Here is a 13,567-nt window from a genome sequence, read left to right as displayed (position 1 = left end):
GTGAAATTCCACATCCATTTGTTGTTAATATCCTTTTGTGATTGTGTGGCAGGTTGCTAGGTGAAACGTTGCTGTTTCTGCTTGCTCTTTCATCCCTTCTTCTTACAGCAAGCCACAAGGTTTGGGGGGGAGGATGGTTCTGTTTTATTTCTGCTTTATTTTGAGCAGGGAGTCTGTAGTAACGTCTGATAATTTGAATTTCTTTTGCTTCTGTTAATATGGGGTTTTTGACATTGGAGAAAAAAATGTTTCTTCAGTTTACTCTTTCTTGTTGCATTGGTCTTATGCAAAGTAGACTCCTTGTGTTGTGTTTGATGTCTTCCAGTTTCCACTTACAATTTAGTAACTGATTTGTCATTTGGAAACAGATTACTTCAGCTGAGCACGCTGTACGGAAGTGAAGGACTCTGTTGCAGAGGGTTGCATAGCAACTTTATTGAATAGAAAGGGTATACATGTGTTAATACGTGGTGTGTAAATGCAGTAATGCTTGTGTAGAGGTATAGGCACTGGAAACATGATGTTATATTCTTATTACTAGCTGTGCAGGGTGTAGAATTTTAGATTTGTGGGAAGTTCTGCTTTTTCTAGATGTGTTTTTTTCTCAGTCAGAACAAGAATAAATATTTCCCATGCATTTTAATGTGGTTTTATTCTGCCTAATTTTAGGTAGTTTGTTTGGCTTTTTGATTTTTTTTTTTCCTATTCTTTGTCATGACAAAGAAGTTTAAAAAGAAAAAAAACCCTCAACCATACCAATCTAGTATAACAAAGCTTTCCTCTTCTCTTGTCCTCCTTTTCTTTTTGCTAAATGGTGTTTTAATAACTGTCACAACACTCATGTTTCAGACCAGGTGAGTGAGATCCAATGAGTGTCACCAGCAGACCTGAGGATACAACTGATATCTCCTAACTCTTAGCCCTGCATTCAGCTCACTGGACACAACCATCAATAATAAAACAGTCTGAACCCTGGAATGGGAAAAGCGGATATTTTGTATTTATCTGCTTTAAACCTGTATTCCACACCAGGCTACCTGTGTTTGGTGCTGTAACAGTGCCTAAGACAGAGTGGTCTGGCTATGAACACCACACTTGATACTAGGGAAAAGTGATGGACATGTACTTCTCTAAATGTGCTTTTGAAGAACTAATTTCACTGATGAGCGTGTGTGAAATTAGCTTCTGACTGAGATATATTAGTCTGTGAAACAGTCTCATTTACAGCTAGATCAGACAAAAAGCAAGTGCATTTGACAGACACAGTCCTGCCCTAGCAGTTGGAAGTGCAAAGGGATTATGAGATTCCTCCTCTAAGACCCCCACATGGGGTCTTTGCCTTGAATGCCTGAATCTTACTGAAACAGGACTGTCACGTGCTTGTTCTCTTCCAGCATGGATTCCCTTTCAAAAATGTACTCTTCCATTGGACTCTTTTGGAAGTACATTTTTTCCTCTCATGGCTTTATTTGTGAAGCAATAACTGAAATGCAGATATAGTTGTGTTTCCCAAATATTTAAACTTGCCCCATCTGCAGTTCTTTTTATAAGCTGCTCTGTAAATATTTATCATCACACCTCAGTGGCACACAAACCATACTTACAACCACGTGCAAATGTGTACACACACAGATTTATCCACACACAGCCACAGCCCTGAGCAGGTTAGTAGAAGGACAAGAGTGATGTTCCATACACAAAATTTAAGAGGTTTAAATAGCCATTTTCATTCCCTGGTCAGGCTATGTGTGACTCAAACACATACAGAGATGAAGCTGCCAGCTTTCTGTAGGCTCTGCTCGCAGGCAGGTGGGCAGTGAAAGGACAGAGAAAAGCTGACAGAGGATGGACTTGACTGAAGGGGTCAAGTTCAGTGTCTGTCCTCCCTTCCCAGCCCCATCTCCTACCCAAGTGGAGCAAAGCACTGAAGAGAGCAGTGTACTTCATGCCTGAGCAGGCCATTAAAGGATTCTTTTCCTTGCACAGAGGAGCAGATCAGAGATGGAAATATAACTTGGAGCTGCACTTTCCTTATGTGCAGCTCGTTATTAAGGCAGTTGAGCCCTAAATCAGACAGGTGTGTTCAGGTTGCAGGGAAATAATAGGATGAAATAAGATGAGAGGAAATGGCCTCAAGTTGCACCAGGAGAGGTTTAGATTGGATATTAGGGAAAAAATTTCTTCACGGAAGGATTGTCAGGCATTGGGACAAGCTGCCCAGGGAAGTGGTGGCGTCACCAACCCTGGAGGTGTTTAAAAGACATGTAGATGAGGTTCTTAGGGACGTGGCTTAGTGCCAGAGTTAGGTTAATGGTTGGACCTTGAGAGTCTCTTCCAACCAAAATCTATGATTCTGTGAAACAGGGTGAGGGGGAGCAGAGCAACGTGAGGATCAATAGACATGAGGGCAGAGAAGGAGCAGGGTTTGAGGGAGAAAAGCACGTCAGGCAGGCGGCAGGGTTTGCAGGGTAAGGCATGCGAAGGCGTGATGCACCTCTGTGTGTAGGATAATGCGGAGAAAGCGGAGGTGGAGGGCGGGGAGAGATGGGAAGGAAAACCAAACTAAAACAAGAGCAAAGACTAGTGTAAAGGGAGTCTACTGACTCTCAAATATACTGAATGGGTTTGAAAATTAATGCTTCTCTGGGGCTTTTTAACAAACTGAGCAAACTGTAACAGACCCCCATCTTGTAGTGCTGGAGGAAGTCATCAGTCCCTGAAGACAGGCTCCAATTTTATTTGCTTGTTGTCTGATCTCTGTGCTGTTTTTTCATGTGCATTCCACAGTGTGCAGTATGTTGCCACATATTTAAATGGGTAATCAAAGTAAATTTGGGAGAAAAGAAATCAAAACAAAACCTAACCAAAATTATAACCCTGTGTTAGTGTAGCGTTGTGGCAGGGACCTGGGGAACACTGAAGTGCAGGAAATGTAGACCTGGTAGTGCTTGTTTTGTACCATACATTGTTCAGTCTTATTTTTTTCTGTCACAGATCATGAGAGAAAGTAATTCTTCCCTCTCTGAAGCAGTCTGCTTGATTTCACTGTTATTATAAACAAGTATTCGAAAGTCACAAATTGTGTGCATGTAGGTTGTCAGATGGGTTTAAAACCATGAGATTTGGAAAAGGAAAAAGAACACACAAATTATTTTTATTTTTCCTGTGGCTTTCAGACATTTAGACCTGTGACTCAGATCTTGTAGACCTTGGCTTTTGCCTGTAGTGGTGAGGAACAGAAACAACAACTTTTTTTTCTTTTTTCCTGTGATCTGAGATTGTCAGCTTATAGCAAGATTCAACACCTGAAGGTTTATGCCGTGTATCCCAAGACTCCCAATAAAAATCACAAGAGTTAGCAATGGCACTGCAGAGTTTGTGTTGCTGGAAGTAAAGCAAGTCTGGAAAAAAACCCCACCCCACAAACAAACAACAAAACCAACAAACAAACACACACCCCAAACCAACGAACAGTCATAAAGAGACCTTCCCTGGGATCTTTATTTCTCCCTTCTTCTCTAGGGGAACCTGCACAGCCAGAATTTAAAAAATGCTCAGTGCCACACAGCTCCCATAGTGACAATTCTGCTGCCTGTTCAAACAAGCTGAGCCTCCAGTGTACACAGCGCTCTTGAAATCTCAGCCATGTATTTTGCAGCCTAAATGGGAGCTGAGCTGTTTTGCAAAATCTGTCCCGTGGGACCTATCAAGCAATGGATACCATGGAAATGTGAGCAATAATGACAGTGTATTATGGGGTGAAAGATAATGTCATATTACACTAATGCAAATTACACTTCATGTGTGTGGGCAGGGCAATTTACAACCATAACCTTAAAGTTCTTGATCCTGTATTTTGGACCTGATTCTCCTATTCACACACATTTCACCTAATGTCATGTCACTGCCTGCAGTAGAGACCAACATGATTCATGCTAGTGACAGCGAGAGGAAATTAGCTCCCTTAAATCTGAACCAGAAGTTGCATTACTGTTTTACATAATATTTTGCATTATTCTGTCCTACTTACACAGCACTAGAGATGTGTAAAGAACTTAAGGATATTTATAGAATGGAGGCAAGTGGCTTACAGCCATGGCACTGGAGTTACCTTTTGTCCCTGATGTTGGGCGACTCCTGCGATTTTGAAAGAAAAACTGGTACTGTGTGTTTTTAATAGAGTTTTCACTGCAAGTGAGTGCAGTCATCGTTACAGTGATAAATGGGGAAAAAATGAGGTGATCAGTGAATGAACAACAGTAGCAGGTGGTAGTAGGTGTTGCTTATTAGATGTTCAGTATTAGAAAAAAAGAACAGAACAGCAGCAATCCCCCAGAGAGACGCCTCTCTAAGAAATAATCAGACACCTGCCATCACTCTCCAAGACAAGGTTACTTCAGACCCCAAAGCTCGCAAGGGGTTAATGGGGTGAGAGAGTGAAGAAGGGGCTCCTGTCTGAGACCTTTGCCTGTGTCTGTTTCTGCTCATGTCACAGATTAGGTGGCTACCAACTGTGCTACAGCGGCACACACTGAATGTGAGCGCATCTGGAAGATGAGCTTTTTGTTGATATCACCTGTGGGCCATAGGTGGGCCCATAGGGTGCAGCACACTGCAAAGCTGAGGTGGCTCCTTCTATCTGGACCACAGCAAAGCTTGGGCTGAGGCCTCTTTTATTCCAGAGGGGTCAGCATTTACGTGTCAAGAGAAACGCTCAGGATTTTGTCCTTCTCGTTGAGGCCACTGTAACTCTGGGGTCAGGTCTGTACCTAGAAGTCTGCACCTCTGGGCTTGCTTCTTCAAAGCACCTGGCAGCTCCACCTGGCATGGCTCTGGTTTCTCTGTAGGGCTGGTGAGGCTCCAGCTCAGCAGAGAGGAACTATTTTGTGTACTAGGTCTTGTGCATCTTGGAGAAAGTTGTGAAATATGAGAATAGAGCTTGGAACTGCAGTTTAGACCACCTGTCTTCTGTAAAAGACTTGGAAGATGCAACTATAGTCTGACCCTTCAAGCCACAGTACATTTTTCATTTTATGGCATTGTGATCTGCTGAGAAGATAATTTTCCATCACCTTGGTGTATATTTGCCATAGTGTTCTCCAAAGGTGTGGGGTTTTTAATTTGTTTTGTTTGGTTGGTTTTTGTATTTTTTGTGTGTGTTTGTTTAGTTTTGTTTTGACATCTTGATATTATCTTTAAAAATTATTTTATGAAGAGATCTGTACTACCCTGTGCTGGAAGCTGGGCCTGTTTATCCGTAGGGTTTACTGCAGGTCTTCAGCAAAGAAATGTGACAATAACTATTGTGGTGTGAGCCAGGCCAGGGCTCCATGGGACTTGTTGCTGTATACCGCACTAAAGGGAATTATAATTTTTAAGGCTGCTGACACTTTTGTTTGCTAAGTCTCACTAGATGGGGCCTATTTCCTTGATGTGCATGTGATATTTGTGGAGCAGGTAGGAAGAAAAGCTCTGAGGGATTCAGAATATCAAGAATCAGCCCTGGCCCTGCCACCTGAGCATGCCTCAGTGGCGTGCTGAGCATCGTGGCTGTGCAATGCCCATGTGTTTGTTTTCTCGTCTTCCCCTTGAAGGAAAACAGCATGTCTCGGGTTTCACTGGCACTCTGTTTTTGTTGGTTGTTTTCACTCAGTGTGCGTTGGGGGGTGTTGTAAGTGGTGCATTTTTTTTCCTGTTCTTCCTTTTTAAGGCCCGTGTTGCCCTGACCTGATCCATGTAAGGTGAACATCTTGTTCTTGAAGTGGAAAGCAGTGAGGTCTGTGCTAGTCCCTGGCTCCTGAAGAAATTGTTCCTACAGCCTTGGAACAAGCTTGAGAGAGCTCGTTCTCTTAAAAACGACTCTGGAGAGCTCTGTTGTCCCAGCAGGGTGAAGCTCTGACCAACGGGTTTTTTTTTTTTTTCCTGCAGCTTTAGTCTCTCTTTTGGCTACTTTAGGCTTATGCTGAGGAGTACTTTGAGTATAAGGACTGAGGACACTCAATGTTTGAATTTGACCGAGTAACCTAATGGGAGTTACTGCACCAAGGCAAGGCTTGATGTACCTATGTTACTGAGAAAACGAACAACAGCTTTTTGTACTGGCTGAAGTTTTGTAAGTGCTGGAAATGTCATGCTTTGATATTTTCAGTGGTCAGGCTGAGGAGTGACAAAGATTTGGATAATTGGAGATTAGGTCATCATCAGGCTGAGCGGGATGAGGTGTCTGAGCCAGTCAAAGATGCTTGAAAGCTTTGCTTGTTGGCAAGACAAGAGTCGGGTGTTTGTGAGGAACTTGATGGTGCTCCTAAACTATAGATCATGCTGACAACCCGTAAGTGCAACACCTCCGGCCCCTAAACATACCCTACAAACACACTGTAAACCTGACAGAGGGATCAATGGGAAGACTTTGTTTGCCTCTGAATGAGCTCAGTGTTTCTCATTTATGTCTAGGGCACCTTTTCCGTAGCAGCGGAGCTGGATTAAGATCTCTCACTACCCCATACTGTCAACTGGACCTGTTTTTACGTAGGGTTCATTTTTTTCTGGGTCAGGACAGCCATCTGGACGTGTTCTCTCTTGCACTGGTGCAAAGCAGTGGGTGACGATCTGCAGCGTGAAGGTGGCTTTGTGGCTGTTCCAGCCAGGCTCCTCTCTCTTACATGTGTGTTTGCAGGAGAGGCCTCAGTTGGGAGGAATACAGCAAAGCAAAAACGATCTGGGTGGTGAGGGAAGCTGTAGGTTATAATAACTATGAACTTGGCAGTGCACTTACTGTTGCAAACACAGCTGATTGGTTTATCTTTGCCTTAGTTTGGCCCCACATTTTAGCTAATGCAAATGAATGCAATGTGTGAAATGACAGCTAAGCCTCAGATCAGCAAGAAGGGCCACAAGTTGGAGCACCAGCTTGCACTGCGCATGCAAACTGAGATTATTTTAACTACAGGGCTTGGCCATTAAAAAAAAGGTGCAGCTCTCCCTATGTGCTCTCTGCACAAATACCATCTATCTGCTGGAATGGTTCCTCAGTTCTGAAAATTCCTGTGAAGAAACGTGCACAGAAGAATCCTGCCAACCCTGCGTTAGCTGGGTGAACTGCCATGTGTCCTGGGGCAGGGGAGGAAGGAAAGAAGGCACGCTTGGACAAGCGGCCTGGCTGAGGGACAGAACGATGCTTGAGTCTCTGTACTCTGCAAAATGTCCTGCCAGCCACAGTCACTAATGCGGATGGGGAAGAGATTTGCTTTTGCTCCATTTAAAATGACAGTTGGTGGCTTGGCCCATGATGCAGATAAGATGGGTGCTGAGAATTATGTTCTCTTTCATCTGGTTTACTCTAAGCAAGGGAAAAATTGCCTCAAAGCGTTATCTCTTTGTGACTCCGCACACATTAGCTCTGTCCCTCGCTGTAGAGCTGGGGATGATTTGAAAGCCCTAGAGGTGGGTGAGATAGAAGAAACCAGAAAGAACAGGGTTTCTTGCCCTCTCCTGAGCCGGTCTCCTGTTGAGGTCACAGGGTGATTAGTGCTAGGAAGTGAATCAGCTCAGCTGTTGGTCCTTGCTCTCGGAAAAAGGCAGGCGGAGAGAAGGCGAAGCGACAGAGTGATGCCGAGCGGGGGGGGGTGGTAGTAAGCTGCTGGGCACACCTGAACCACGGGATGTTTCTTGTTCGCTGGAGCTCGCCTCCTCCCCAGCCCTGCCCTGGCTGCTCACCGCCGCCACCGCGCTGTGCTGGGCAAGTCTCCTTAGCTGTGACGGCCAGGCTGATCAGGGAGGATGGCGAGTGTCTGGGAGGGAACCAAGGTCATTGTCACATCTGCAGTTTGTTAGGAAGGGCCTCTGGATGCTGCCAGGGGAGGCAGAGGATTTGCTCTGCCTGAACCCAGGAGGGAGTTCAGTGACTCTGCTTTGTCTTTTGGCTTTGCTCAGCCCTCTGCTGCCCCCTGACAGCTCACTCCCCCGTGCTCCTCTCCCCCTCCCACCGCTTCTCATCCCTGTGACATATTATACCTCCGATGTCCGCTGCTGTGTTGGAGCAGTGAATGCAGCTCTGTTGTGCACATGGCTTTGCTCCTGCAGGGTCTCTCACCAGGAGCAGCCCTGCCAGCAAGGCCTAATCCAGCACCTGTCCCCACCCCTTGCCTGCGGGTGTGGGTGAGCAGCAGGGAAGCATTACCTGAACATCATTTTGTGAGGATCCTTCCTTGGATGCCCACAGTTGGTGCCATTTCATTTCCTCCTTTCTTCTGGTCTTGTTGAGGGTGAGTGCGAAGGAGAAAAGGTGTTAGAGAGCCCACACCTGGCGCTCATGAATATTTCATGTTTCTAGCTTTTCTTTCTCTTGAAGAGCGAAACCTTTTCATATTTGATGCCCTGGGAGCCTGTTTGGTTGCTTCATCAATGCTCCCTCTCCCTGCTTTTCCTCCAGTCTGCCCGGCCCCTCTTCCTTTCTCTTCTCAGGAAATGTCTCCTTTTTTTTCAAAGGCTGCTTCAGAAAAGGTCATTGTCCTTTTCATATTCCCTCCTTGCTGTGAGCCAGCATGGCTTGCACTCTGCTAGTGGTAAAGGACAAAGAGGGATGTGGGGAAAGGCAGCGGTGGGGAGGGTGACCAGGAGACGTGTGCAGGTACACTACAGAGCAGTGAAGAGGCAGAGAGGAGAGGTAGGCACAGCAAGAAAAATAAAGGGGCAGAGGAGCAGAAAAAGGCAGTGGAAGGTAGGAAGGAGGCAGCAGCAGGGTTTTGCCAAAGAACAGGCTTTCCAGCACCTTAGAAAAGTTATAATGTAAGATGCGTCAGTGCTGCTGTGGATGGGGACTTGTCTGGTAAAAGCCCCTTGGAAAAGAGAGGCATCCCAGTTCTCCAGGGCAGGATGCTCCCAAAGCCACACTGATATATATGCCTTCTGCGCATTTCCATTGCCCTGCAGTAAATAATCACCCTTCATCCTTAGGCTTTTCAGCCTTTCTCGCTCTTCCCCAAAACCTCGTGAGTGCTTGAGGAACCTGATCCCAGTGTGGACTCTGTAACACACTGCTCTGTGAGTTACAGTGCTTGAACAGGGTTCATCCCCTCCTGCCCATGAAAGTGTTCAGACACTTGGCAGTGACGGTCCTTCTTTGGAGACCTGTAGCAGGTGCCCTAGTGTGACTGCTGGACCAGCCTGTCCCTTCCTCGGTCTAGGAGCAAAGCCCCAGCCACGAGCAGACCCACATGACTGCCAGCTCAGGAGGAGATGGGGAGGCTGCAGGGGCTTCCCCCACGAAGTGCCACTGGGGGCTGGCAGAGGTGCAGGAGAGTCACTGCCTAAACGCCATAACGGAGGACAGGCCTCAGAACTCTGGCATTACTATTGTAGGCAGCACGGCACTGACAGGAGGGGAGGCTGATAATGGAGAGAACAAAGGTACTGAGCTTGCACTTACACTGTGTCTTTCATTCACGTGGAAGTAGTGGTTGAAGTATCTCCACGAACTGGGTGGACTCAGCAGAGGATGTCCATTTGGTGGAAAACTGTTGAGAAATGAGCAATTGCTTTGCAGTTTAGGGCAGGAAGCAGAAGAGGCTTTCCACAAAGTGAAGTGATGGTTTTCTTTTAGCGATGGTTGGCCCATAGGAGAGTTGCAGTTGATGTTTGGATGGGTATTCCTTCAGCATTGTTGCTTTTGGAAGAGCCGATCTCATATCCACAATCAACATCAATGGGTAAAGAAGGATGACTCTGTTCAACAGAGAGATTTTTAAAAAATAAAAATTGGGATTCATTTGGACTTAGAAATGGAACCCACCAATGCTGAAATTCTTTGTGATGTGGAAAAGACACCAAGTGCTGTGGCTGCCTGCCCGCCATGAGGCCACCTGACGGTTCTTGGGTTATGGGTCCTGATACCCCAGAGGGCCTAGCATGAGCGCAATTGCTGTGATCCTGAAGCTGTGGGTAGCACAGTACTGTACCATCATAGCCTCTCTGAGAGCGAGGATGGAGAATGTATAGGCAGGCAGCATGTTTCCAAGGAAAAGGCAGGCAAGTTTTGCAAATCACTTGTCTTCTCTTGGAACATGGACAAAATCAATTTTTGCAAATTCTGACCCAACGAGTGTGTTGTCTGTAACAATTCTGTTGGGAATGTGTGTTCTGTCTGTTCTGCATTTCAGCGTAAGGGCAGTCTCGTTCTTCCCGTTACCTCTGCTCTGAGATGGAGGTAATGTTTTGGCAGTTCAATTGATCTGAAAAACATCACCCCCTCTTGCAGCATTGCTGGCACAGCTTCCCGTGTCCCTGGGTTCTCCCTGCTGTACTGACCAGGGCAGTTTATGGGAAGTGCCGAGCTGGTGCTGTGAAGCAGCATTAATGCCAGGAACACGCTGCGCTGCATGGCCTTAAAGCCGGAATGTTGTGCAGAGTGTTGCTCTGGGACCTGGCAGGTCACAGCGACAGGAGCAGGGCACTGTGGCTCTGCTGTTGGGATTGATGCCGTGACAAAGCAGGAAGCTATCGGTGACTCATGGCATGTCCGTGATCCCCAGCGAGGGGCTGGATCTGCGCCCCTGCACTGCTGAGTTACTGATGTTCTGTCTGAAAACTGGTGACTAGTGATACAGCTGGGGAGTCAGGCAAGCAGGGCGTAGCTGCTGCTCAACAGCCTGGCCTTAGAGCTAATGCCGTCATTCTTTGTTCTTCATTATCCCGTGTAGCCATCATGAAGCACCTTCTTCCTACACGTCACCTATCTGCAAATACCAGTTCTCTCTCTCCCATTCCTGTCTCTCCCCAAAACATTCCCTGCTGAGCTAAACCAGTCCGATGTCCCAGACCAGGCACTCTTCTCCCTCTCCCCACGCCTGCATGCCCCCCAGACACCACTTCCCTCCCCTCTCCACGGTGTGAGCAGCTCAGGGAATAGAGATAGAGCGTAAAGCGCAGCATTGTGTGGCTAATTACTTGACGCTGGGCACACAAGAGGGATTAACTTGTGCCTCAAAGGGCTGTCAGAGAATCCTAATCTTATCTTCCCCTCCTCTTCCCCCTTCTGCTGCCATCTGAAGTAATGAACTGGTTATAAATACCTAATTAGCTAATTATTTGCTGGCCTACATGGAACATCTTCAGTGAAGGAACTCCCTGGGCCCCCCAAGGAGAAGGACCTTTGTGGAGGCAAGGAGAGACAACTGCAAGAGGTGTGCACAGGGGTAAAAGTGCTACAGTGATGCTCAGAAGGGTTTCTAGATTTTTGCCATCCCTAGAGAGCACAGAAATTCATTAGCTCCATAGAGAAACAAGCCTGTCTTTAGCCCCACTTGTGGCTGTGTGAGCTGAAGAGCTGGCAGAGAAATAAAACCACAGAAGTATTTCATTAGGTAATTAACATTTTTTCTAAAAGGTGTTTGAAAACATTTTTGCACTGTCCAGAGGTACTGTACCAACAGCATTTTGGGCTGTGCCTGCTATTTGTGTGGTCCAGCCCTGTTGGGGAGGGAGGACTAGTCAAGAGCGGAGAGTGTGGTCTCCGTGATTGTCCCCTGATGATACTGATGTCATCATACTGATACTGAGAAAACTAATGTATGCCAGTTTATGTGTGCTGGAGAGGTTCATCCCACTAGGCAGGCTGGCCTTGGTCTGTTGGTGCAATTCTTACAGGTTGCAGCATGCAGCTGTTGAACTGGGATGACCTTCAGTCTGAGCTGTCTGAGGATGGGGCTGTTGATCTGCCATGCGCCTTTGGGATGGAGTTCTCACTCCGTTGCTCTTCTGCAGGGAAGGAGGAAGGAGGGATGTCAGTCAGATAGCTGATGGTATCAACAGTCTCCTTCCCTTTTCTTCTCACTCCTGCAGATGAAGACCTAGGATTAAGAGATCACGGCATCACAGCAGCTCTGCTGGCTGCCTTTCAGTAGAGGTCAGGACAAGAAAGAGCAACAATCATAAATCTAGCTTGCTTCAGGCAGTAATTCATTTCTGACACTCTACTTTTATCTTTATGTGGCACTTTTTGTGTGTGTGCATGTGTGTGTGTCTCCTAAATTTTCCTTTCCTTCTCCTTCCCTTCTTTTTTTTCCCTTTCTCTGTTCCTCCATCCCACACTTGTTCCTTCTGGTTCTCTTCTCCTCCTGCAGGCATGCGTATCCTTGTGAACTTGCTCCTGGACACCTTGCCCATGCTGGGGAATGTTCTTCTTCTCTGCTTCTTTGTCTTCTTCATCTTCGGCATCATCGGGGTGCAGCTGTGGGCTGGGCTGCTCCGCAACCGCTGCTTCATGGAGGAGAACTTCACAATGTGAGTGCCTGTGAGACGATGTCTCCTCCTTTCTTCCAGGGACATTTATCTTTCCCTGCTCTCTTGTCTTCTGCTGCCTGGTTTTCTGTGTATCACTTACTTCAAACGGCTGTAGGGTGATAGCATGCAGAGTGCTGGCCATGGCTTGCAGTGGAAAGGGAGGGGATGGCAAAGGCAACTTGATTTTAGTGTGTCCATCTGCTCCACAGATGCCTGGGCTTGTTTGGATTTGGCCAAGGCACAGGTTAACCTAGCTGCCTCCTCCAGCTGTGCCCAGGGATTCAAAATGCTGCTCCAGCTCTCAGAAAGAGTTGAAACTTTGAAAACACTATCCATGCTGACTTTCTCCTGAACTTGGTCTCTGTTCAAAAAACAACAAACAGAGGAGTCTTACAGAAAGCCATAGCGCTGCCTGATCATTCCAGGACATCTTCAGCACTTCCGAGGTGGAGCTGAGGTCACTGTCTGGACAGTAGTGCATCACCTCCAGAGGCTTTCGAGGCATATTGGGAAATTATCAGGAAACTTCAGGAATAGAATTACATGTGGGAGCTGCCGTGGGGTGGGGATGGAGGGCTGTTGGGAGAGGCATCCCACAGATGGGTTAGTAGAAGTGAAAGCACCTGAAAGCAAAAAATGGCTGCTTGCATGGGACAAAAAAACCTATTAGGGAAATGTGGGCACAGTTCTGGCAAAGACAGCCTGGAGCCACGGCAGGAGTTTATTACAGGTATCTGAGGTTTATTATAGGGAAGTGGGGGGAGCCTGCAGACCATGGCTCTCTCCTCCCTGGAGGCAGCGGGGTGGAAAAGCTCCTGCCTGTCATGAATTCTCCGATTATCCTCCTGTGGAGCAGAGCACCAGTTCCAGGGCGCAGCTCCTCCTGTTGACTTTCTGGCTTTAGCAGATCTCAGGCTTTAAAACATCTTCTTAAAATTGTATACTGATCCTAGGCATCCTATCAGTTTAGACTGCTTAAAAAATCTAAAGCTGTAGATCAATTTAGACTGATTAAACATTTCTGAAGCTTTAGGTTATCTCAAATTGGAAAAAAAAGAAGTGTGAAAATACAGTCTGCGGAATGGCAGTGGGACTGGAGAGTAGGAGCTGCTTAAAGCAGCCATTTACTGTGTTTATATATTCCTTGGGGAAAAACAGATGTTTAGGATGATTGTCCTTTATGTAAATCAGGAGTAGTGCTACTTTAATGAGTGTAATTACATCCACGCAGAGTTGACGTAACTGAGAAGTGAATTGAGGCCACAGCCTACAAAGGGGCAGATAGTAG

The 13,567-nt window shown here is 46.5% G+C and overlaps 1 protein-coding gene across 2 annotated transcripts in view; it reads left to right on the top strand.

Annotated features, from left to right (window-relative positions):
- The window catches only part of CACNA1I (calcium voltage-gated channel subunit alpha1 I), an 88,444-nt gene that overhangs the window by 21,747 nt on the left and 53,130 nt on the right, over nt 1–13,567 (top strand). For both annotated transcript variants that reach the window (XM_071801651.1, XM_065837465.2), the window contains exon 4: nt 12,120–12,279. In XM_071801651.1, the coding sequence (XP_071657752.1) occupies nt 12,120–12,279 (160 nt within the window). The remainder of the gene's footprint in view (nt 1–12,119; nt 12,280–13,567) is intronic.

The sequence above is a fragment of the Patagioenas fasciata genome, chromosome 1, assembly GCF_037038585.1.
Source record: "Patagioenas fasciata isolate bPatFas1 chromosome 1, bPatFas1.hap1, whole genome shotgun sequence".
NCBI lineage: Eukaryota > Metazoa > Chordata > Aves > Columbiformes > Columbidae > Patagioenas > Patagioenas fasciata.
Note: the sequence above shows the minus strand (reverse complement) of the source record. Positions and strands in the feature narration are given on the sequence as shown.